Here is a 23957-nt window from a genome sequence, read left to right on the forward strand (position 1 = left end):
TCTGTCCCTTACAGATGTAGTACAAGATTATAGCAGTCTGTTCAGAAAAGGACTGAAATACATGTTCCGTGTCCCAGTCCAATGCCCTTTTGCTTTACTATAAGCTAATGATCTACTGTGACACTTGAAAATACTGCAGTCTTGTAAAAACTGATCTATCAGGACAATTTATAAAATACCAAGCAAAATAAGTTTTCGCTGGCCAAGATTGTCCAATCAGTAGAAGGCACTCTGTATACAACATACTTGAAAAATAGACATCTAAATACATTTGGATAAAGTATACTGGCGCCAATGTTATAAATCCTAATGCATCAACATGTAGATAAACTGTGAATGACAGCATTCAGTTAATGAAAACTCACATGCATCTTCAGACTCTGGAATTCCAGGAAAATAAAAAAGGGGAAAAAAAAAAGATTAATGAAAGTAAACTGTAAGGTCAAGAAGACCAATGAAAATGGATCCTTACCTGGAGTAGTATTGAAGTCTAAGATGCGGTGATGAGACTGCAGTAGATCAGGATTACTGGATGACAAGGTTCCACTGACAGGTAAAGCAGGAGGAATGTGCTTTGTTTGCCTCAGTCCCACAATGCTGTCATCCTGAGACTGGCCAATTCCGATGTCACTGCATCCAGAAAAAAATAAAATGAGGACTTACAGGCATTCAGAGCTTGGGTTATACTGGAGGGATGCAGGTATGTCTACATCACTACATTGTCACACTTTCAATTGTTAGTATAGTAGTCACTGTTTAGAAGTTAAAACTCTCCCAACAATGCTTGCTGTCTAGCTTTGTCAGCAGCACAGCAGACCAAATGTCCACTCACAGTGCTCAGATCTGCTGCTCACACTGCCAGAAGATCCTTGTGTTCACCACTAAGCTTTGAGGTCTCGTTATTTTTTCATGATTTCTCACAGTGGCCAAGATCTTTACTCAAAAGCTGATATGTACCTCATCATTCTTGCATAACCCCATCACCCCAAATTTGACTAATACTGCTGTCCCCCCTCAGCGCTGCTTCCTAAGACCTGAATTTCACAGATCTTTCACCCCATCACAGATATGATTTGCAACTGCACTTCAGGACGTATTGTAGCCACACAGCCTACTAAGATCTTTCAAAAGATAGGTAAGAGAGGATTTGTTGAGATCACCCATTTTCCTACCCTGTAGCACCTCCTCTGAGTTTCCCTTCACTCGATATGACTGAAGGGATGCCAGCTAGCTCGGAAGGCTAAGGTAAGCATGGGCACTTGGGTGCTATCAGCATCACCTCCAAAGTTCCTGATAGCTGTAAATAAAGTATTCTGTGATAAAGGTGAAGGATTCTGTCTTTTAAATTGTGCAAGGCATGGCATCTAAGGAGGTCAGTAGTGCTCGATGGATCAGAGACAGAGCTATCATCATATTATAGCAGGCACTAATTTGCTTATTGCTTTTGAGTTCATAACCAGCAAATGAAGCAGGACGAAGTTGAAGCTAGCCATTGAACTTTTCTATATATAGCTGCAAATCCTTAATAAAATATTCTGAGGGTCTAAAATGTTTAATGGTAGCCATTATAGAAAATTAAAGTAATTCAAAATATAGCCATTATATGCAAAGCCTTTTAAAAAGGCTAACATGTCTAAACTTGTCTCTACACATGTAAATAAAACATAAACCAGAACTTTGATTTCATTGCAAACTGCTGCAACTCTAAAAAGTCAAGCTACTAAATTAAATGATGCAACACAAATGACCATTTGTACCCTAATTTTTGGCACTTAAGCTTTTGTCTAGTGTTCTATCCATCCTCAGAAAACCAAACAGAAGTAATTAAGGGCCTGATAATTATCCCTGTTGAACAGTTACAGCACAAGCATCCTTTTGTGGTTACCAGTGAATTACTTTACCCAGTACACTCTTGTACCACTTCTTTAAGTGCTATGAATTGAACAGTACTCTGGGAAGCTAAGACAATATCTCTGGGCATTGAAGACACGATTTTAATTACATGGGCACAGCAACTGCTTTTTGGAAGGCAATGGAACTCGAAAAAGGTTGGAAGGGTACCTCTGTATGATGTGTTTAGGGTTTCTCATTGTTTTGTTTTTAAAAAAGAAGATAGCTCTATATCACCAAAATATTTTACAAAGTGTGAACCTCAGGCCATGAGAGTGACAGAAACACTCAAGTCCATTAAGAAAAAGTTACTGGATTCTCTCTCAATCAGAAGTTAAGCTGAATCTGAACATCTGTATTTCTGTACTTGCACATAAAGTGCAAAATACTGTCACAAGCAGCAACTCCGCACACTGCACTTTTATGCTAAGCCACAAGCAAGTCTTTCACTACAACTAACAGCAATCCCAGCAAATCAACATCTTGTCTTTCAAGTAGGAACCGCTCCCCACATGCAAAAAACAAGTCAACAAAAAAAAAAAAAACCAACAACCCAAAGTCCCTGAACCTCAAAATGCTTTCTAGTGGTTCTAAACAACTATATAGTATACTTCGTAAATCTGCCAACACCAATATTTACTCTAATTCAAATCAAATGAAGACAATATGACCCTCCCCTTTACATAAACAGTTTCACTTACATTATGTATTCCTTTGGGGGTTTGTCAGTGTTATATAATCTTATACCTATCCTGTGCGTCATGACTGAAGCGGCTTCAGTAAAGTGGATCAACTGACAAATGTTAGGTTTTTTAAAAAATAAAATGTTTCTAAAAATTCTTCTTGATTCTAAGCATTTATAGGCTGAATTGGAAAGTATTTACCTTACATTCTGTTTATTCTATTTTTAAAACTTAAATCAGAATGCGAGTTCTAAATTATGCCAACAAGAAATGAACCCCAGAAATTTCAGGCACAAACAGCAACGCTAAAAAACTCCAGGTCCCATGAAGATCGGCTGCCTGTGTTCTTAGGGAAAATATTTTATTATGCTGCTAAAAGAAGATTGTGGTTTTAAAGGGAAGGCTTTTCTATTACTTTCTGTATGCATTTTCCATGCAGGGAGATAGCATTAACTATGAAATAACTTTCCTGCTGAATGACAAAGGATAGAAGGGATAAAGTAATGGCAGAGCTGTCTGAATGCTTCTTCCTTCAAAACACAGTATACTGTACATCCCACTGCAGGGCTGCAAAGAGATAGGAGACAGGGGAGGCACTTCTTTGTCTGGGATGCTGCACTATGGACCAGGCAGAACTTTGCTAGAGATGGAGGTAGGATTGTGTTTAATCCTTACTTGGAGCAACTGAGCCTACAGACCACAAACCCACTCTGGATTAGACGAGTAAATAAAGCAAAGAGCTTAAGCGGGGGTGTAGTCAGAAGCACACTTCAAGAGATGCCTCGTAGCTGGCGGAGAGATGGAGATTTCCCAGTAGATGCAGCAGAAATGGTGCTGTTTTCTCAGTTTGGGAAGTTTCTTGACATTATTGGACTAAGAAGCCAGACTGAAGGAAGGCATTATGAAGTCTTTAAATACCTACTTTAATTAGAGTAAATTGGTTTTTTTATTCCTCTTGATTTTTGGTAAACATGTGAGAATAGGTAAAGTCCCTTAATATATGTAATACCATTAATTACTAGGAAGAACAAGATAGAAGTTTCTACACAATAGGGGTGGTAAAAAAGCACAAACAGGAAAGTCTACAGCTACACATTTCTATGCAGAAACAGTGCAGACACAGCTGAATGTCAACAGGCTTTGCAGACAAATTGCTATATATAACACATGAAGTAAAGCTAGCAAAAGGAAAAGAAAATAGGTCAAGTGTACTGGTTTTCTGAGTCTTACCCAAAGAGGTCCCTGCACATAAAAAGTGCAAAAGTGAAAGTAATCAAAGAAAAAGAGAAAACCGACAAGAAAATTTTATGCAAAAGCTGTGAACAATGGTGAGCAATGCAAAAAAACCACACCTAACAGTATGCACAGCTCATCAGAGGAACAAACATACAAGACTGGTGAAATAGAAGAAAACATTGTAAAGACAAACAACACCAAAGGAGGATTTACAGATTCTCCTCCACTGAAATGTATCAGCATCAATTAAAGAAACATCCATCATTTGGCTCTAATAAATTATATTCGTTAAACCTTTACATTACTAACATTCTATTTATAATGTTTAAGAACAGTATTATTTTGTAGGGAATACCTAACTTTAGTTCAGCAAACTTTTATTTGAAAAGTAATGGCAAAAAAAAAATTCTAGATTTTCAGCACAAGTACCTTTTTCACGATTTTACATAGAATGGATTTTTTCCTCAATGGATACAGAAAAGAAAAATGCAAGAGAAAACACTGATTACACATCAACTACACTCTACAACTCATTTTTCCCCATCGAAGCCATCTGTCTTGGCCAAGAACCAGATTCCCATAAAATCACACAAAACTCATTCTTCCATTGTTTCCAACAATCCTTATCAGAACTCTTTCAAAAATGTGGTCATAGAATAAAAATATCAGATGTCATATTTAGCTTTCATTAAAAAAAAATACTCAATTCTACCAAAGAACAAAAGTTAAAATTTTAACCTTAGTCTCCCTTACAGCAGTGTGCAGAAATTCTCCTAGACCTCTAGAATGTGGATAAACTGAAACCACTGCTTCTATCAACCATTTGCAAGCAAACCTGCTTGCAGAGTTATTCTGAAATTAATTGCCTGGAATGCTTCCAGTTAAGAATCCTCTTATAAACAAAACAGTAAATGACATGAAAAAGTATTTTTGACATCGCTGCATTTTCAGTAGTCTATAATCATTCAAATATTAAGAACTAGTATTTTCTATTGTATTTTTCCAGACATAAGTATGTTTTGCATTAATAAATAAAAAAGCATAATGACAAATTAAAAGTATCATAAGAAATTATTTAAATTAAACAAAAAGCAAATATTTAAGAGAAAATAAAAAACTCACTTGTAGGGTTTCTGAGGCAGAATACTGATTCGAGTCTTGTCAAGTATCTTCTTTAATTTATTTCTTCCCCCAACTGTGTTGGCTTTACTTTTCTTATTTACTTTTTCTAATCCTATAACTTGCTCCACATCAACAGCAAGGTCTGGGATGGAATAACGACTCGCCTTCTTAATATCACCAATTTTAGGCAGGTGGGGAGCACCATTTCTTTTTTCCTCTGACAACCGCGTTAAGAGTTCTTTAAAAACTGCACAAGACAGGAAAAGGGAGGAAAGAAAAAGAACAAAAATGTAAAATAAAGCTCTGTGCACCAGACCAGTTTAATACTAATCATTACAAAAAATGAGTAGGATATTCTGTCAATTCAAGTATTAATTTAGATATGTGACTTTGAAAAAAAAATTAAATTTTAAAAGGACATTCATTTTCTGTAGTATGAATCAGAAAATCAGTAAATTTGCCCAGCTCAACAGAAAGACACTAGATGACCACATGGTTGCACGGATGGTGTCAAAAGAAGGACTTTGATTTTTCAACCTAAGGACACAGTGTTCTGCAGAATAGTGGCATGGATAAAAAGAGCACACTAGACAAAAATGAGACAGGAAAGCTAACAAATGGGAAGGGAGGTTTTAAACAGATAGAGAGCAACAAAAGCTCTCAGACAAGAAATTATTAGCAACAGGATCAAGAAATCAGAAATTGAAGGGGAAACTGCAACAAAGTCATAAAGAAAATATAAGAAAGTATGAGACTAGTGAGACAACTCGGATGTTTGACAGGGCTGTTGCGTCCATCTGCCAGATACACGAAAAAACCTGTCAGACTCCCTCAGCTCCCAAGATTCATCACTAAGGCAGGAATACCTGATGAATTTGTTAATTTGTTCTTCTCTGTGACTTTTAGCTTCACAAAAATGTTGATACATTCAAACAAATCAAACAAAACTGATGTGGAGGTCAAGTCTCATGTTCTGAGTGTGAGAGGAAATAATTTATAAATAGAAAAATCATATCATGAGTGGATTTGTAATAATAATTGAAAACTGATAATTAAAACCAAGGAATTGTGGAAAAAGTGGGAACCAGGGCAACCAGCTTAGGATGAGTGTTATGAGCTATGTTTTACTATTCTGCATTAGTTTTGTCCTTAATATTCATCCTTATCTCCAGAGATACACAACAAATCACCAAGAGACTTCAAAAGCTTCAACTAAGACACACAGAGAAAAGTTGAAGAGAGTAATCCGAGCCAATAACTGTACTGTCGAATAGGAGCTGGGGGCTGGAGAGACAAATTAGATACAGATAAGAAGAGGCTGTTTAAAAAAACCAGGAAACTCTGCTTTTGGGATTAGTTGATAAGGAATACTGTATGCAGTGCACAGAAAGTAACTGTTCTGAGACTCTGATGCGATTTCAGTATTTGGAGTAGAGCAACAAGATTAAACAACTTCTGAAGAAATGAAGAAATCAGGTTTAATCTTAAAGATACTAAAGCAACACATGAGATCCAAAAGCCTAGTATGGGAAGGATGGTTACACAGAACTTATATATAGAGAAACAAGCACATACAAACACATACTGCTAAATGGGCATATACAGATATATTAAGAACACCTTATTAGAAGTAATTGAAATGGTAGAAACTTTCCTGAAAAGAAAAAAAAAAAATATCCCAGAAAATAGATTTGACAAATGACTTTTGGAGATAACCTAAGCATAATTAATCATCAGTTTGTCGAGTGACAACCAGTGGTAACATTCTGCCCTACTTATTTGTGATGAAGAACCTGATTCTGAAAGAGATACTTGGGGAACATATCACTAAATTATGTAAATAATCCAAGTATCCAGTGGTAAAAATCAAACAAAACACACAAACTCTTAATTACTTATGCTGCTAACTGAGGTCCCGAGCTTCTTAAAGACTCCTTCATCACTGCTTTAGTACTTGTTAGAGAGAAAAATTGAGGGTAGAGAGACTGTTTTCACCTAACCGGCAAGAAAGCCTTTATTAACCTTGTCGCGCTCTTTGTAGGCATGGACTGAAAGACTATGAGCAAATTCAGCTGACGGATTAAGATCACCTGAAATTCTGAAACTTCTTTCTTGAGAAAGGACTAAAAGTTACACGTACAAGAACATTTTATAAGTTTGAGCTAAATGGTGGCAATATTTCATCTTAATCCAGAAACGTGCACTTGTGAGAGCGAAGTCACTTCATGTAAGACCCTATTCATAAATTTTTCTCTGCAATTGTGAACTAAGGTGTTTTAGGACCTGTAAGCCTCCTTTTTCTATGCTACCCAGTACAGAACTGCTTCAAACAAAACTATTTAAAACCATTAAAAAAAATAATTTAAGAACCCATCTAAATTAGAACAAAAAGTGAACAAAAACTTACCAAATAAATTGGTTTTCACAGTGATAGACAGATGAGTGTTATTTCTAAGGATTTCCATGGCTTTTGACAGCTGAATGTTTTCAAAATTTTGACCATTCACTTCCAGTATCTAAAAATGTAAGTAGTGTTATTTTTCTTTTCAGGTAAGACAAAAGAAACAAAAAAAGGAAAAAAAATAAATTAGATTAAAATTACATACCTGGTCTCCACGTTTCAAGCCTGCTTCTGTAGCTTTGCTACCAAAATCGACACTGTCAACAAAGATTCCAAATCCCTTTTCTGATCCTCCCAGCAAAATAAAAGGCAAAGGGGCTTCTCGAGATGGCTTTGTTAAGGTTATCAATCTTCTTTTAGCTTTAGCAGCACAAGCAATATTTAACAGCCTCAAATGTCCACCCATTTTCTACAAAAGAAAAGCATAATGACTTATATGTAACAACAGCCTGGCTACTCCCTGCCATCCCAAATTGTCAGAAAAAACCTCTCACTCTTACCTCCCTCTCCAAATTGTTCTCAAATTCTTCCAGAAATCGAGTCATAGCAGGATCTCCTTCAAAATCATTGAAGTGATTGTTCACCCACAACAATACTACCCGTGTAACCTGAAAATTAATCAATAACATAAATATTTTTCAGGAATACCCAGAACACTAGCACCAGCACGAGTACTAAGTTCTTTAAACATACTGCTTCTTAAAGCCCCCTGTAAATTTCCATTGGAATCTGAAATATTATATATATACATACACTCAAACTTAACTTTACTAATATGCAATAATTTACCAGGAGTATAGAACTAATGAAGTATTAAAATTACTTCTACTTGGATAAGAAATTGCATGTTGCATTTCATAAAGAATATCATGAATTATAAAATTAATACTGGCTGTATCAAGTTTGATTGAGTAGGGAATAGAGCACACAGGTAGAAGGCAATGAGTTAGATTCATTTCTGACTTATAGCAACAATTTCCTGTTCATGTCCATTTCCAAATCTGCCTAATTCTTCAAGCACATGATCATAAAGCTTCTGATATTGTTTTATATTGGCTCTTGAATCTCACAAATCTTTAGATAAGCCACCATTAACTTCATTAGGCATTTACCTCTGTAAAAGACCTATTGTATGTTTAGAGAGGCAGGAAAAAGAAGCTATTGTGAAGAGGAGGAAAGAGTATTTAACAGCAAATACATGCAATTCTTTTCCTTAGACTCAATCTTTCAATTTACTACTCTTCCTTTCTTCTCCACCCCTACTCTCTCCAGGCAACTATTATCATCCAGTTCAGAACAATCTTAGCTGGTCTATTACAGTTTGTTAGGAAAAAAACCCTAAAGGAATACTATGAATTAATATTTCTGAAGGTGAAGTCAGAAAACAAGAGCCATAATTTTTAAAAATATATGCTTCCACTTTAAAATTTTATCTTCGTATGCAATTTGACCTGGAACATCAGCAGCACTTGTGCTGACAAAATAGGATTTTTTTTATGTCTTGAATTAATATTGATTCACGCTATTTTTAAAAGCTCCTGAATACACAATGGATGTGCCACTCAAAGTTATCTTAAAAATACAGCTACATTTCTTCTGTTACGGTGGGAAAACAGGTTAGTAGGGGAAGGCCCCTAAGCATTTAAAAAATTAGAGCTTAAGAAGAAAATCTCATGCAAATTTTAATGAGCTAAAGCTAACCACTGTCCATTCTCTGCATCAGCACAACATCTAAACTTCTGCAGCCTCATATGCTAAAGACCTGACATGAGGCATCCAAAAACCAAACTCTGCCACCATCATGGGAGCTGTATAGTTTATTGTGTTATAGAGTTTCCAAACAGTTTCCCCTTAATCCCAGAAAAGCAAGTGAATTTAGAATTGCCCAAATTGATGACCAAACAAATAAAGTGCTTTAGAACTCCGAGAGTTCAGATTTCTAACAGGAGGTGACACCACAGCACTACACACTGCAACTCCCAGCCAGAGAGATGTAGGCTAGGGATAGCATTTCTGACATATTTGAGATTTTTCTACCTTTGAAATTGAAGATGAGCTTCCTTTCTGTTAAACATCTGTTGTGTTTTTTATTAATGTGAATCACATTAGAAGATCCAGACAATGTCTGATTAAATTTAAGCTAATTGCAGATTTTTAAAATTGGCTGGGACATTGCAAGCCATACTATGCAATATATTTTATATCAGTGCAGTGAGACCTTCAATATCAATGCTGCTATCAAAGAAGGGACTTTCTACTGTACACAAAAGGAAAACTGTTGAACAGGGACTTCCAGAGGAATGTCATTGCTTGTGTCATAACCAGACACAGCATTAAGAGAGGATTAAAGAAAAGTACCCCGCTTCTGGGCAAAATCCTCAGTAAAGCTGCATCTCAAATGTCCCAGTCTGATTCCTACCGAGTTCTGATCATCCTCAGGAAGTTTTACTCACCCTCTCCCTCTCCTCACTGCCTATCAACCTCTAATACAAAACAGCCAAAATCTCCCAGATTCCTTGTTCCCTACTTGCTTATCTCCGCTTGTCCCAAGCTGTTCTCGACTCTTGCCTTTTTGTCATTGCTACTCGGTGTCAGAAAGGGTTGGTTATTGAGACGGCAGAACAAAGAGCTGCTCTATTTTCAGACCTGATACCAGCAACTGTGCTGGCTCATGCTTTTACAGAGGCTGAGAGGATTATCCATGGGAGGACAAGAAAAATAAGTTTAAAGATGAACTCCAATATCATAGCTCTGAAGCTCTAACAAGCCTACACTAAACAATATTAGCTGTAAAGCCTATCCTCTCTGCCAAATCTTCCCCCAAGGCACAGATATACTAGCATTTCTAGAAGAAATATCCACATTTAAATAAAAGTTGAAAACCAAATTTTTCTTTAACCTTATTGATATAATTCCCTTGGTTTCAAATTTGCAAAAAACATCTTGAAATTTTTCCTTTTTTTTTTTCCTACATAACGAGAAAGGCATATAGAAGTGAAAATAAAACATCACAGTATGAAGCACAGTATAGCTTCAATAGACAGCGAAATCAGTATTCCAAAACTGGCTATACAGGGTCTTATTCTTCCATCATGGCAGTTTTGTTCAGGGACGAGGATGTTTGATTGGTTTCTTGTGTTTGGGTGGCTTTTTTCTAGTGCTGTGTAAGGCTAAACAGATTCTTAACAATGGCTATATTTTCTAGTGTCTTTATACAAAAATAAATTATCACAAAATGTTTGCCAAGTTGTTTTAACTGGTAATATGTATGGAAAACACAGAACTTGGTTATACACTCATATTTTGAGACACAATATAATTCTATTGAATTACATAAAATAAAGATATTAATTATTGGAAAAAAGCTTTCCCTATAATTGCAAGAAACTAGGTTATGTTGTAAAAACACAGCAAGGTAAAACATGGCTAATTTACCTCACCTAAACACATGAGAGAGCTGGGGGTTATTCAGCCTGGAGAAGAGGAGGTTCTGGGGAGACCTTATTGCAGCTTTTTAGTACTTATAGGGGGCTCATGGGGACAAACTTTTTAGCAGGGCCTGTTGCGAAAGGACAAGGAGTAATGGCTTTAAACTAAAAGAGGGTAGATTTAGACTAGGTATAAGGAAGGTATTTTTTACTGTGGTGGTGGTGAAACACTGGCACAGGTTGCCCAGAGAGATGGTAGATGCCCCATCCCTGGAAACATTCCAGGTCAGGCTGGACGGGACTCTGAGCAACCTGATCTAGTTGAAGTCGTTCCTGCTCATTGCAGAAGGGTTGGACTAGATGACCTTTAGAGGTTCCTTCCAACCAAAACTATTCTGTGATTAGTACTTAAATAAAATACAATAAAATAAGAAAAAAAAAAAAGAATATTTTTTAGGTTTATCCATATATTCTGCCATTAAAATATGTCACCAGCTATCCGTGTCTTATTCAGCTTACTCCCTCTAAAACTTATTTTATTCTTAGTAGCCTATGTTTCAATGCAAACGCTATAGTCATGTAATTCAGGGGATTTTAACCTTATCCCTGAGGCTGGGGTCATTGAACCACTCCAACAACTTCTTGCCCACTTCCATTGGGCTGGAAAGAAAGGTCCGATATGTCAACAGGAAGTCTTCTATAAATGTTGGGTCTACCACAGAATGTTCTTCCACCAAATGCATTGTTAACCTTTCAGCTGTTCCCTATGAAAAAAAAGCAAACCACAAAACAACCAAGCCTTAATTATTAAAATAGATTGCGAATAAATGCAAATTTGTTTTCTTGTAACATACTGAAGATGAGTTACACTAGAAAGAATACTGGCATCTATTGACTGATGAGCTAAGCAAACAACAGTGTAATCATTGTGATAGGAAATGTAAAAAATTTCTCTAATTGAATTCTATAGAAATCACCTTGTTATCAATGTGCAAAATTGTAAAGAGAAATATTAACTGTCTATTTTCAAATAACTATTTTCATAACATATATCTCAACTAATCCTGACCTAACTTGCCGAGTTAAGAAGTTTATAGAACACAGACTTTTGCAAGACATTCCCTCTTTGCTTTTACCTTGATGACAATGTGACCTTTTCTTGTTCCAGTGCGATCAAGCTCCCTGTGCTCTTTCACCATCACAATCTCCCCTTCCTCTTCTACCTTCTGCATGTTCTTTTCCACTTGATTGAGGATGCGGCAATAATCTTGCTGGGCTATACAAACAAACTGGAAAGAATCATCGCGCACCAGTATTAAAAGGTAAAATCTTCAGAAAAGCATTTAGACTTAAGATGCAAGTACTATATTAATAGGAAAGGTAGTTTCTCAACCTGCATTGAGCCAAATTAGTCTTTCTAGCAGTTCAGCTGCAGTCAGCAGAGGAACACAAAAGCACAGTACTTCCACTACAATCTTGCTGTTAGAGGAGCCCAAGATTCATCAGAGCAAAATGATTTAGCATTATCAGCAATTATTGTTTAGTTGCTTTGACCTCCCCTCTGCTGGAGATGAAGCTCCTTATCCCAGCTGGCATTTTTTCTCCCATGAAAGCTTTTGAGTGGTGTTTGGAAGGGTTAAGAGATTGAGGGGAAAACCTAACTTTTATTTTTGTGTCTATTGCTATTGTAAATAATTTTCATTTTTCATAGCTATTTATTAAGTCAATCATTAAGAAAACTAACATTTATTCAATTACATGAGTGCAGGCAGACAGAAAAGAATTACTTCTGGATTAAAGCATACTGCAGCAAAAATATTTTCTACAATCACTTGTCCAGCCAAGAATAAGTGCAAGAATAAATATCTTAAGAATATTCCTATCACCTACATAGTATAATTAAGACCACCCACTACAACTTAGAAAAAGAAATGCTGTACACACTATGAGTTGCCTTCTATAAGTTGTTAATGGTTTTATACTTTTGTCTCTTTTTTGGGGCAAGATTAAACTGTCTTCTCATATGAACTTGAGTATTTAACTGAAGGGAAATAACAGTGTTTCTTCTAATTGAAAACTTATTAAATCATCATGTACGTACTTCGGACAAAGGCAGGAGACTCACAGAGATAATATTTTCTCCTGCACTCGTTATAATTCATTTGCATATCTTTTCTATTTCCAGCAGCTAGTAGTAGCAGAGACAGAATTCCCACAGTTTGGATTTGTTGCAAAACACTATCCTAAGAAGATACTATTTATGCACTTTTTGGAAGCTAGATGGGCAAACTAAACCATTAACACACATTTACACCCATTTCAAATGGTGTCTACTGGAAGCTAATTAGCCATCAAGACCAAGCAAAATGCTTAATTCACGTAGGGTTGACTACTATTTTCTGGGTGGGAATAAGCAAATAGCAACCACATATCCAGACTAGGTGAGCAGTTTTATGCTGTGAGAAGCATTCCTTACATCTGACTACTTGTGGTATAGCAAACACCACGGCGTTTTCTTTGGAAGGCCAGATTAGCTGAAACTAGAAAATTTTCCACTCAAGCCATTGGAGATAGAGCTTATATTGCTTTAAGATTCAGTAGCTGAGTTGAGTAAGGAAGAATGGCTATTACCTGTAGAAGTAAAAGAGTCTGTAAAGGCTAATGGACCTTGAGATCCTGCTAAGGGAAAATCTGAAGCAATGGACATATGCAACAGGCTGCTGGGCCTCAAATTCTGGAGAAAGTATGCAGACAAACCTCTTCATCCAAGATGATCCCTGTCCACATGCAGACAATTTCCCAGACTGCGGATATGCAGAAGCCATATTTCCCAACTATTGTACAGGGTTACACACTGGAGATTTTACATACATTCAGTTTAAAATAAAACCACGTCTGGCTATCGAGTTGCATTACACCTATATGTATGTGATTTTGCACGCATTACAGTCCGACACTCTACCTGGCAGTCATCCACTTTGGTTCTCATCACTCCTTTCATATATTCCTTTTCCATGGTAGGGGAAACACCAAAACTGTTCCCCATGCAGAGTATCTCTGTTCTTCCATCAGGGTATGTCACCTCCACAGACCCATTCAAAATGACTGACCAGGAATCCAGCTATAAATCAAATAGTGCAGGATACATGAAGACTGAATCACTTAACATGCTAATATCACACTTTATAGATAAAACCCTCACACAATAGATAAAACCCTTACATTTTAGCACCTATTAAGAACATTTATAGGCTAGTTTACCTTAAATGTGCAGCTATTTCCAGCTTAGAAAAACAGATCTTAAGTTTACCTTTAATGTTAAGAGTTTATGTAAGACTGTTAAATAAAAAGAATTAAAATAATGTTTATGTTTTAAAACACTGCTTAAAAACTGAAATAAACTTCCCAAAATCAGCTTCAATAAGCAAGAAGCATTTTCTACGTTAAGATGTATATTTTGTACATTAGTATTTTCTTATGCTTTTATTGCGCAAGAGATGTTGTGGAAGTGCTTAAACAAAAGCCTTCAAAGTAACCCAAAACAAAAGGAGGCTTAATTTACCTGCTCAGTATTACTTTTTTTAAATTTTATTTTTATTTTTTAAGCAAGAAAAGAGGACCTTAACCCTGTGGAATCTGGAATGTCTGGTATAATAGGAGAGTCCAAAGTAACTTCTACTGACCTCTTCCCCATCGTTTAGTACAATAGTTCCTGCTCTCTCCACAACTGCAAACACCATCACTGCACAGAGCTCTCTCCTCACTGACATTGTCATGTTGGCAAAAGCAGGCAATTGATGCATGAATTCCAGTAGTTGTTCTAAAGAAGAAAAAGCCCACTGAGTCATACATGTCAAAACAACAAAGCACAGTAAAGACAGTTCTTCAGCAAGATGCCTGAGGCTACTTAAGCTAAAATGCTGCACAATCGTTTCTGTATACTAATAAATCATGTACAGTGGCCTGTTGTAATTACTGGGTATTTTGTAGACACAGACTGGCTGGTCACATCATCAATAGAAGCCCTGCAAAGTAAAAGTCAGCATAATGGCAGAATTGTAATGTAACTAAGAGCTCTGAATATAACCAATGATATTTGTAATACTCTAGCCAGGGCAATAACTCCCTTAAGACTATGATAGGCCTTACAAAACACAGCAAGACATCAAGAGGGGACATTTCACAAAGCTGAGCAAGTTCATTGGTAAAGCCATCCCTTCCTAGGCTAGACTTAGCAGTAAATTGTACTTGATTATCATCTGGTAGATTCACAAAGTTCCCCTTGAATGCCTCAGACAGGATTACTGTCTCAAAGGCAACTACTGCTGCTCTGTCTTCTGTGTGCACTGGAGCTGCACTTAGACTCAACAGTGAAATTCTCCCATAATTTTGCTTTTGACTTTGTTCCTAACTGCAGAACTCAATTTTTCTTAGTAGTCCTGCTGTGGGATTATATGTCCTAAATGCTAGACATTTTTCCATTCTGTTTGATCTAAAAAAATCTACTGAAAGTAGTCAATAGGACACCATCTTTTTCCTAGATTTTTATTTACTTAGAGTCACTGAATGGTTGAAGTGGGAAGGGACCTCTGGAGGTCATCTGGTCAAACCCGCCTGCCAAAGCAGGTCCTCCTATAGCAAATTGTCCAGGACCGTGTCCAGAGGGCTTCTGAACATCTCCAAGGAGGAAGACTCTACCATCTCTCTTAGCAACCTCTGTAGTGCTCAGTTACAGTTAAAAAACCCCAGCATTTCCTGGTGGTCAGACAGAGCCTCTTGCTCTTCAGTTTGTGCCCATTGCCTCTGGGCCTCTCACTGGGCATAACTGAGAAGAGCGTGGCTCTGTCTTCTTTACACCCTCACTCCAGGTATGTGTATGCACTGATGAGATCCCCCTTAGCCTTCTCTTCTCTAATCATAGCAAATTAGTTTGATTAGATGCACATTTACATAAAGGTCTTAATGGCTCCAATGTTTAACACAAATGTATACCTGGTTAAAAACAGACACAACCCCACAACTTACAATTAAAAAATTTATTGTGATAAGCATCTAGTGTTGACGTCAATGTTGACTTTGCCAAGGTTCTGTCTAACTGTTTTCCAGTACACAATGATGTTTACTTCATAAACCAGTTCTGATATCAATTAGAAATTGAAGCGTGAGGCCGAAAGGGCCAGCAACTAAGAGTTTTCACCCATATTATGCGCATTTTCCTCCTCTTCTTTGGCTGCACTCATTCCCTGGCTGAATTTATGGCATTTATGAATCACCTTACAGAATAAACACTAAACTTACCAACTACAAAAGCCAATGATTAAAATAACACCTCAAGCATAAGAAGTATTTTTTTTTTGGTGAAGGAGAACAAGTTTGACAGTAATTTACTACATTTCAATACTTACCAATGTCATCATCTGTCCTGTCTATTGGGTCTTTCTCCAAGCAGTCTCTAACAATATCCCTACTCATCAAAGGATCTGATGCCCTTTCAATGTCTTCTTCATCATCATCATCCTCAGAATCCACTGCTGTCTCTGGCAACCCACTGAGATCCATATCACCAGCCTCACTTTCTGTAGCCTAAATTAATGTATAAACAATTTAAAAAAAAAAAAAAAAAAAGATTTAAACATCCAAACGTGTTCTTCACTGCAACAGTTTTCTAATTCAATGTACAGAAATCAATTCTATCACCTAACAGATCACTCAAATTCACTCAATATTTTTAATATTGCTTTCTTATTTACATGTCTTTTTAAAACAGCTAAAAATTAATCAAACCAAAACCATTGCTTTTAACAATTGTTTCAATCAACCTCAGACAAACAGGATTCAACTGATATTATTTAATCAGTGGGTATTGGGGGATTGAAGGCAGGTTTATTTCAAGAATTTATTGAAATATTAGCTGAAGATATACTTTTTTTTTTTTAAATAAAGTTAATTAAAAACAGTTTCTGTTCCTCCCCATCTTTGCATTTTCAGACACGAATACAATATAATTTTAAGTGGACAGGTTTTGGGAAACAACTACAGCATCAAAACACTATGTGAATTTTGCTAGCTCCCAATTTTGCTAACCTACGACTGTACCTTTATTTTACAATTCCAGTTGAACACATTTAAATATGGCTTTCATTTGCTGATAAACGGTATAGGAATTTACAGAAAAAATGCAAAGTCACTGCTTAAACACCACAAGATAGACTATGCAGAATATCTGCCAAATTTGACTTGAATTGTATTGAAAAGAAGGAAAACATAGCCCATATATAGCCTGAGGTCATTAGTATAGCACCTAAAGGTAAATACATTTTAATGATTCAGTTTTAAAACCAAACACTTAATAAATTCCACAAACGTTTGTCTGTCATGGCTGATAAAGCTGCTTTTTCTCAGAACCTGATTTAATACCACAGCAGCTCAGCTGCCAAGGCTTATCTACAACAATTTTTAAAGAAATGCAAGCTTCTAATCAGCAAGTTTAAAGCCATGGCTTGAGAAATCAAGTTTCACATGCCTTATAGGGATGGTTTGTTTCTGAGACTCCGGAAACACAAGTCTACTTTAAAAATATTACATGGGGCAAACACAGCCACTAAAGCCTGTTTTATCGATCTGTCTGTCACACTGGTAAAAAAAAACACAACACAAAACACAACCAAACATGCAACTAGGTCACCCTCCAAACACAGAGAAGGTAAGACGAATTACATTGGTATTTTCGTAGAATCATCTTCCCTAGTTCTGCATCACTGGCTGTGGCCGACATCTGTTACTTTAATGCCATTATACACAGCCACCTTATGAATGGTAGCATATGGCTGGAGACCATCAGGGCAGCCAGTGTCATTCTTAAAGGCTTCTATCCTATAGCACAACACAAGCTTTGTAACAGGGTCTTGTTACTGTAAAAAGCATAACAGCAAGCATAACAGCACCTACACAATATTCAAGTTATTCACACTGTGGTTTATTTTATTTTTTTGAAAGAGAAAAAACATCGAGCATTTCTTAAGCAGGCTAACAAAAGTTGCTATACAGGCAGACAAACAAGCTGCAGAAATGATAGCACTGATAGCAGTGCTTTCATTAGCAGCCTTATTGTGCTTAACATGCATGTTAAGCATGTTCTATGATACATTTGAAACAGTTGCTCTAACTACTCTTACAAAATAGCCTTCATCAAAAGTGACTGGTGGAAAAATTAGTGACAATGAGTCAGTAGACACACAGCTTATGACACCGATCTGTCAGAATCAGAAGTCTCTAACAGTGACAATTCCAGTGACAGTGGCACTGACTAATTCACAGCTTATTTCACAAACCTTCCCATTACGAACAAGCGCCTCTCCTACCTGCCTGGAATAAGCTTTCTCAAAAGCATGTTGGTAAGATGAAGGCAGAAGTAAATTTAATCATACAATGCTAACATACATGAGAAAATTAGACATATTGTCCAAAATCAATCATTAAAAGACAAGTTATTTGACTGCCTTAAAACAATAAACCAAAACCAAACAGAGAGTCGAAGGTCTATTATCAAGAAAGGTTGATGTTATTTTGAAAAAAATCTCACACAATTAGGTATTCAGAAAATACTTTAAAAATTACAACTGTCACAAGTATTTTCTAAGGATGATCACTTATTACAGAGCTAATGAAATCTTTTTGATAACTGAAGTAATTGGTAGAAATCTGACTGATAAAGCAACTATTTCCAACATACTAGTTATCCAAAAATATAAACCACTGCAATAAAGAAGCTCAGAATAGAATTCAACAATCCACAGAGTAACAATAAAATGTATTAATGTAACGTTAACCTTTAAAAATAAACCTTATCTTTTGAGAATAAAAAAAAACCAAACAACTATTTTTTTGGCAATTTTCTGAAAAAGATATGATTATGCAAAAGTTAGCAAAAGAACACAGCCTTTCCACATGGGCAATATGCATTCACAGTAGTAAAGATCAAATAATTCCTCAGTTTATTCACACAAAAAGTTTTGCATGAGTTTTGTTACATTATTAAGAAAAACTGGATCTGTCTTCATGTTAAAAGCATGCACCAATTTATCTACAGACCACTGCAAATAGCTTCTTTACGCTTAGTAGCATCAAGTACGACATTAAGTACTCAAGGTCCTCTTGCTAACACATTACACTTCAAAACCCACCTACTTTGAGTACTTGTGTACACCTTCATGTGCTAGAAAAATCAAGCATGTCTGCACAGCAATCCTTAGTTATGAAGTGATAGTCATGCATTTCTATGTATGACTAAAAGGAAAACCTCAATTAGCTCCTTTGAGGACTGAGGCTTCCTTATAAACCTCAGCAGTAGAAAATTCAGAACACATGAAGATACGCGACAATTTGCAGTACACTCAGTCATGAGGCATAGAGCCTCCCAGGGCATTTACTGAAGGATGAAGGACACCTTGGAAATCAGTATTTTCGTAGGTGCATGCTATCCTTTGTTTTTTGGGTAATAAAAGAAATTAACTTCACTTAAATAAATCTAAGGAGATTGCACGTAAGAAAAAAGCTGGTTGCAGCTTAAAGTACAAACTATGTCTCTCCAAAGTCTGAATACCAGTTGCAATGAAAATTTTCTTCACAGTTGGAAAGGTGGCACGAAAAATTTGCTGAAGCTTCAAAAGAATCACATGACAGCCTAATATTTTATTTGTCACATCACCAGCAAGAAAGTCACGAGACTTAAAACAGACATTTTCAAGCCTGAGGTGAAGAGTTATTTCACATTTGGTAGCTAGGGAGAGCTGCCCAATTTTAAGCATTGTTTCCTAAGGCTAATATTGTAGTAATACAAAAATAGTTTTTCCAACTGCTAAGGACCTCCAACGCCAAAGTCACTTTAGATTTGAGTAATAGCAGCTAATTAAACAAATACCACGAAATAACTAGGAAAAGACGAAAAGTAAAGAGGTCTTGTGTAAGTTTTCTCAGTTAGCCTTTGGCTCTTTGACTGATTGTAGGAGGGGTAGGAAAAAAAAAAAACACCAAAACACCAAAAAACCCAAAAGAACCATCATCCTTTAGGTCAAACTGGTGAGACTTGGAAAATGGAAGATCCTGTTGGTCCCTTTAGCCTGGTATGAGGGGAAACTGATTAAGGCCAACTCCACTGGTCTTTCATTTCTTGGAGGCACCATGGACACGGAAATAATGAGGGAGATAATGGACATGAACAGCTAAAGAAGATGACTGGCTCTGTTTTAAGTGGCCTTCACGGTTTTCTTTTCTACACTGGTTTGGGGAAAAGCTTCCAGCTGCTCTTGACAATATGAGGAGAAAAAACCAGAAAACCCTTAAAATTAACCTCATTAACTACTGATTTCTTAGTATTTTAGTCTAGACTTTTTTTTCCAATTTTTCTTTCAATCAACTTTTTAGGAAACATTAAGAAAAACATGCATCCTTTTGAATAACAAATCCCCTTTATAACTAATGTCACCACCTAAATCAACAATCCAAAATCTCCAAATATGCAAGAGAAAAATACTGGGAAAAAAATTAAAAATACAGAAGATACTTGTTGCACAAACCAGAAATATGTTTTTGTCTGGTGCAGTCCTTTGAGCCCATAAAGCTAACAAAGCAGCCAAGCTCAGCTGAAAAAAGAACACCCACACCTTATTTTACAAACATTATAGTTTAAGGGCTCAAAAAAAAAAAAAGTAAGAATGCTTATTAGTAGAAACATTAATTTTTTACTTCATAATTTATAAGCCAATGCTGATACAAAACACCAAGAACACTGGCACTACACCTCTCATGAAACCACTTGCAAAAGCTCCACTAGCTTGAAAGATTTTCTCCTGTCGCTGGATACACACACTGGATCCAGCTATTCCTCAGAGAGAAAACATGGCTGGGGTTTTATTTTACATTAGGCTTCAACACACTGGGCAAAAGTTTACAATATAAATCAACTGCTATGAAATTAAATCCATGTAATTATACTATGTATTTGTTTGTTAAAGAATTTTCATATATATAACGATCAATTAGAACTATTACATGCACACAAATCATAGATAAATAAATCTAAGGTAGTAAAATTATTTTTTCTTACTCTACTAACATGAGTGCAAATGGCCATAAAATACCTTAAAACTCCTTCAGTTTAAGATTTTTACTGCTCTCTCTCTTCATATTTATTCTTTCATTATCTACTATAAAATTTACAGCGCAGCAGCCCACATCTGTCACAGGAGTCAGTCTGACTACTATTGCTCCCTAGAGATGGAAAATGTAATAATCCAGACAATGCACACCAGGAGCGGCATCCTCCCCTATTGCCAACAAATTGCCATTTCAAAATGGAGCAACGTTTCCTGAGACCACAGACATTCAGAACAAGGACTCTGAAAGTTACTCCTAGGCTATGAACTGCAGAATAGATTGGAGGACCCAAACTCACCAAGAATCACAGAATGGTAGGGGTTGAAAGGGACCTTTGGAGATTATCTAGTCCAACCCCCCTTCCAAAGCAGGTTCACCTGGGGGAGGTTGGACAGGAACACATCCAGGAGGGTGCCAAGACACTCCACAAGACTGAGCCAAAGCTGCAGAGGGGGAGTTCAGTAGGACCTAGTTTACCTGTTTCAGTCATCCTTGCATTACAAGGGTACAAGTTACTTCTGGGGAGATTCTGACTGGAGACAAGAGAAAAAATTTTCACCATGAGAACTGTCAGCCATTGGAACAATCTCTGCAGGGAAGTGGTGGATTCCTTATCACTGACCACTTTTAGGATTCAGCTGGACAGAGTGTTGGGCCATCACAAATAGACAGTGCTTTTGTCAAGAAAGGTTGGACCAGATTATCGTTGAGGTCCTTTCTGACCTGGTATTCTATGATGCCCAGAACCCTGGTGGCTGATACAGTCAGAAAGACTGACTTAATCTTAAGGTAAAACCTCTTTATTTTGCATACAGTGACTTAGGGACAGGCTGCATGGTTTGAGATAAAGGTTTGGGCTCCCTCAGGGAGACTTTCTGGTAGGTGGACAAGTTACCACGTCAGACTCGTGGGAAAACAAAGTTGACATCTTGAAAATTTCCAAGCAATGCAGACATCCTGGGAGGGGCTCGGAAAGGATGTTCCTGGTTTCCTGTACCGCCGGGCGTATCTGGGCAGAGACCAGAGGGCACGTAGGGCCGGCAGGAAGCCACCAGGCTGAGGACAGGATAAGGCAAAGGAAGGCTGGCAAAGGAAAGAGCTTAGCCAACACAACACCACCTTCCCAAAACTGGGAGGGGGAATAACAAACATTCACGGGCTTAAAATCTCCTTGCTCCCAAACTGGAATCATCATCTGGTAATGTACGTGACAGGTTCAGGAAGCATTTAGGAACATATAGGAATGGGTATGTGCTTCCATACAGGAAGCATTAACTAAACACGAGAAACAGGAGTGAGCAGCCGAACATGAGAAGCAGCAGTGAAGGGTCTGCTTTGCCAAATCAACACAACTATTGCTCTTGGCAAACATAAGCCAGCACACAATCTATTAACATTCAGCATCCCCTTTCTCTCCAGTCATATTACAGTGTTAGTCACTTTCTGAACTAATTTCCTAAAATAAAAGTAACAATGTTTAAGGACCTTACTGACTGGCACCTGAAATATTTTTGAGACTTGGAGAGAGGTAAACACAAAGGATTATTTATTTTATTTTGGTAAGTACTTCTTCTCCTAAAAGAAGTTCTTTCATGTGCAACATTCAACAAACAAATTTAGTTACAGCATTAATATTTAAAAGGAAATATTCTCAGCACAATGCTGAAAGCATCTGAAGATTCAGCTTCATAATTTATTTAAAAAAATCTTAAAAGGCCATGAACAAATTTTCACTGCAAACAGCTGCTCTTAAGACTACAGAATTAAAACTTACTAGGATGCAAACATGACATACTATTACCTCAGATTTCAATAACAAAGATCTAATTAATAGTATAATTTAAAAAAGAAAGAATTTATTTTATTTATCAATTGCAAGATAACATGGCTATCTTTCTAAATCATTGCTTTCTACTTAGCCATAAGGAACAGAAGTCCACCCTACTGAACAGAAAAATGCCATTATATACAGAACATAAGAATCAGAGAAACAATGATACTGAGCTTTGCCTAAGACCTCTTAAATTTGAGTAAAAAAAATAACACGTACATGACTTGGTGATGGTTTTGAATAAACACTTGGAAGAGAATTAAAAGGCAAACAACTGAGAGAGAATGACTGATCCAACCTCTTGGTTTCAATAATATTTAATCCTAGACTTAACCCTAAAGAATTCAAGTTATAACCATTATATTTTGTTGGGGGGAGGGGGTTGGCAGTAGTTTAACCTAACTTAACACTGCTACATTGCGTTCCTTAATGACTAAAATTGAGGTCAGAAATTTATGATTTACCACAATATGAGAAATCATTAAATCAAACAATCTTTGGTACCATTAAGTCTAAATTCAAGAATTTAAGAACCTTACAGTTTCCATACCTGAATTTATCAATTCATTTTCTTAATAAATATTCTCTTCAAGTATGTGTATTTACACAAAAACATGGGGTTACATTCCACAATACATGCTCATATTTCTAGATGTTGATATGGCCATAAATTATTTTAACGAGTACTTTAACACTGTACAATTATACGGTTCTCAATGCATCTGTGCCAAGACATCTTTAAATGAGGCATTAATTTGTTATTAATTGAAGAAACCAGATAATATATTTTAAGATCAGCAAGAATGAATTGGTATTTAAAATTAAATTTAAAAGACTATTTTAAAAGTAAATGTTCTCCACATAAATACTTCAGAAATCCATTAACTCTCTCTGAACACTAAACATTCTGTTGAATCCATTATTGCATACAAAACTTATCACGGGAGTCATACACAATGTTAGTGATGACATAAGTAAGCATTTCTCTGAAGTTTTTGTACAGTTGTTTGATGTTTTGTTTATTTGTTGGTTTTTTTTTTTTTAATTTCCCAGAAATTTGGTGATTCTTTTCACAACTATGAAAGTTCTGCTGGAAATCTTTGCAAAAATATACTTCCAGCCTATCGAGAGCAACAGTATGACTATAACTATATGCCACCTACAACTATGTCTCTAGAGGCACTTGTTATTTTTATGTTAAAGTGAAAATC

General features: G+C 36.5%; 1 protein-coding gene across 5 annotated transcripts in view; it reads right to left on the reverse strand.

Moving 5' to 3' along the window:
* The window catches only part of RAPGEF2 (Rap guanine nucleotide exchange factor 2), a 201933-nt gene that overhangs the window by 22483 nt on the left and 155493 nt on the right, over positions 1 to 23957 (reverse strand). For all 5 annotated transcript variants that reach the window (XM_014944711.1, XM_014944719.1, XM_014944726.1 and 2 more), the window contains 10 exons: positions 16166 to 16343; positions 14444 to 14580; positions 13723 to 13881; positions 11897 to 12049; positions 11360 to 11524; positions 7833 to 7940; positions 7538 to 7741; positions 7339 to 7447; positions 4932 to 5178; positions 473 to 630 (listed from right to left, as the gene is read on the reverse strand). In XM_014944711.1, coding sequence (XP_014800197.1) covers positions 473 to 630; positions 4932 to 5178; positions 7339 to 7447; positions 7538 to 7741; positions 7833 to 7940; positions 11360 to 11524; positions 11897 to 12049; positions 13723 to 13881; positions 14444 to 14580; positions 16166 to 16343 — 1618 coding nt within the window. The remainder of the gene's footprint in view (positions 1 to 472; positions 631 to 4931; positions 5179 to 7338; positions 7448 to 7537; positions 7742 to 7832; positions 7941 to 11359; positions 11525 to 11896; positions 12050 to 13722; positions 13882 to 14443; positions 14581 to 16165; positions 16344 to 23957) is intronic.

This window comes from Calidris pugnax, unplaced genomic scaffold (assembly GCF_001431845.1).
Source record: "Calidris pugnax isolate Ruff unplaced genomic scaffold, ASM143184v1 scaffold15, whole genome shotgun sequence".
Classification (NCBI taxonomy): Eukaryota; Metazoa; Chordata; class Aves; order Charadriiformes; family Scolopacidae; genus Calidris; species Calidris pugnax.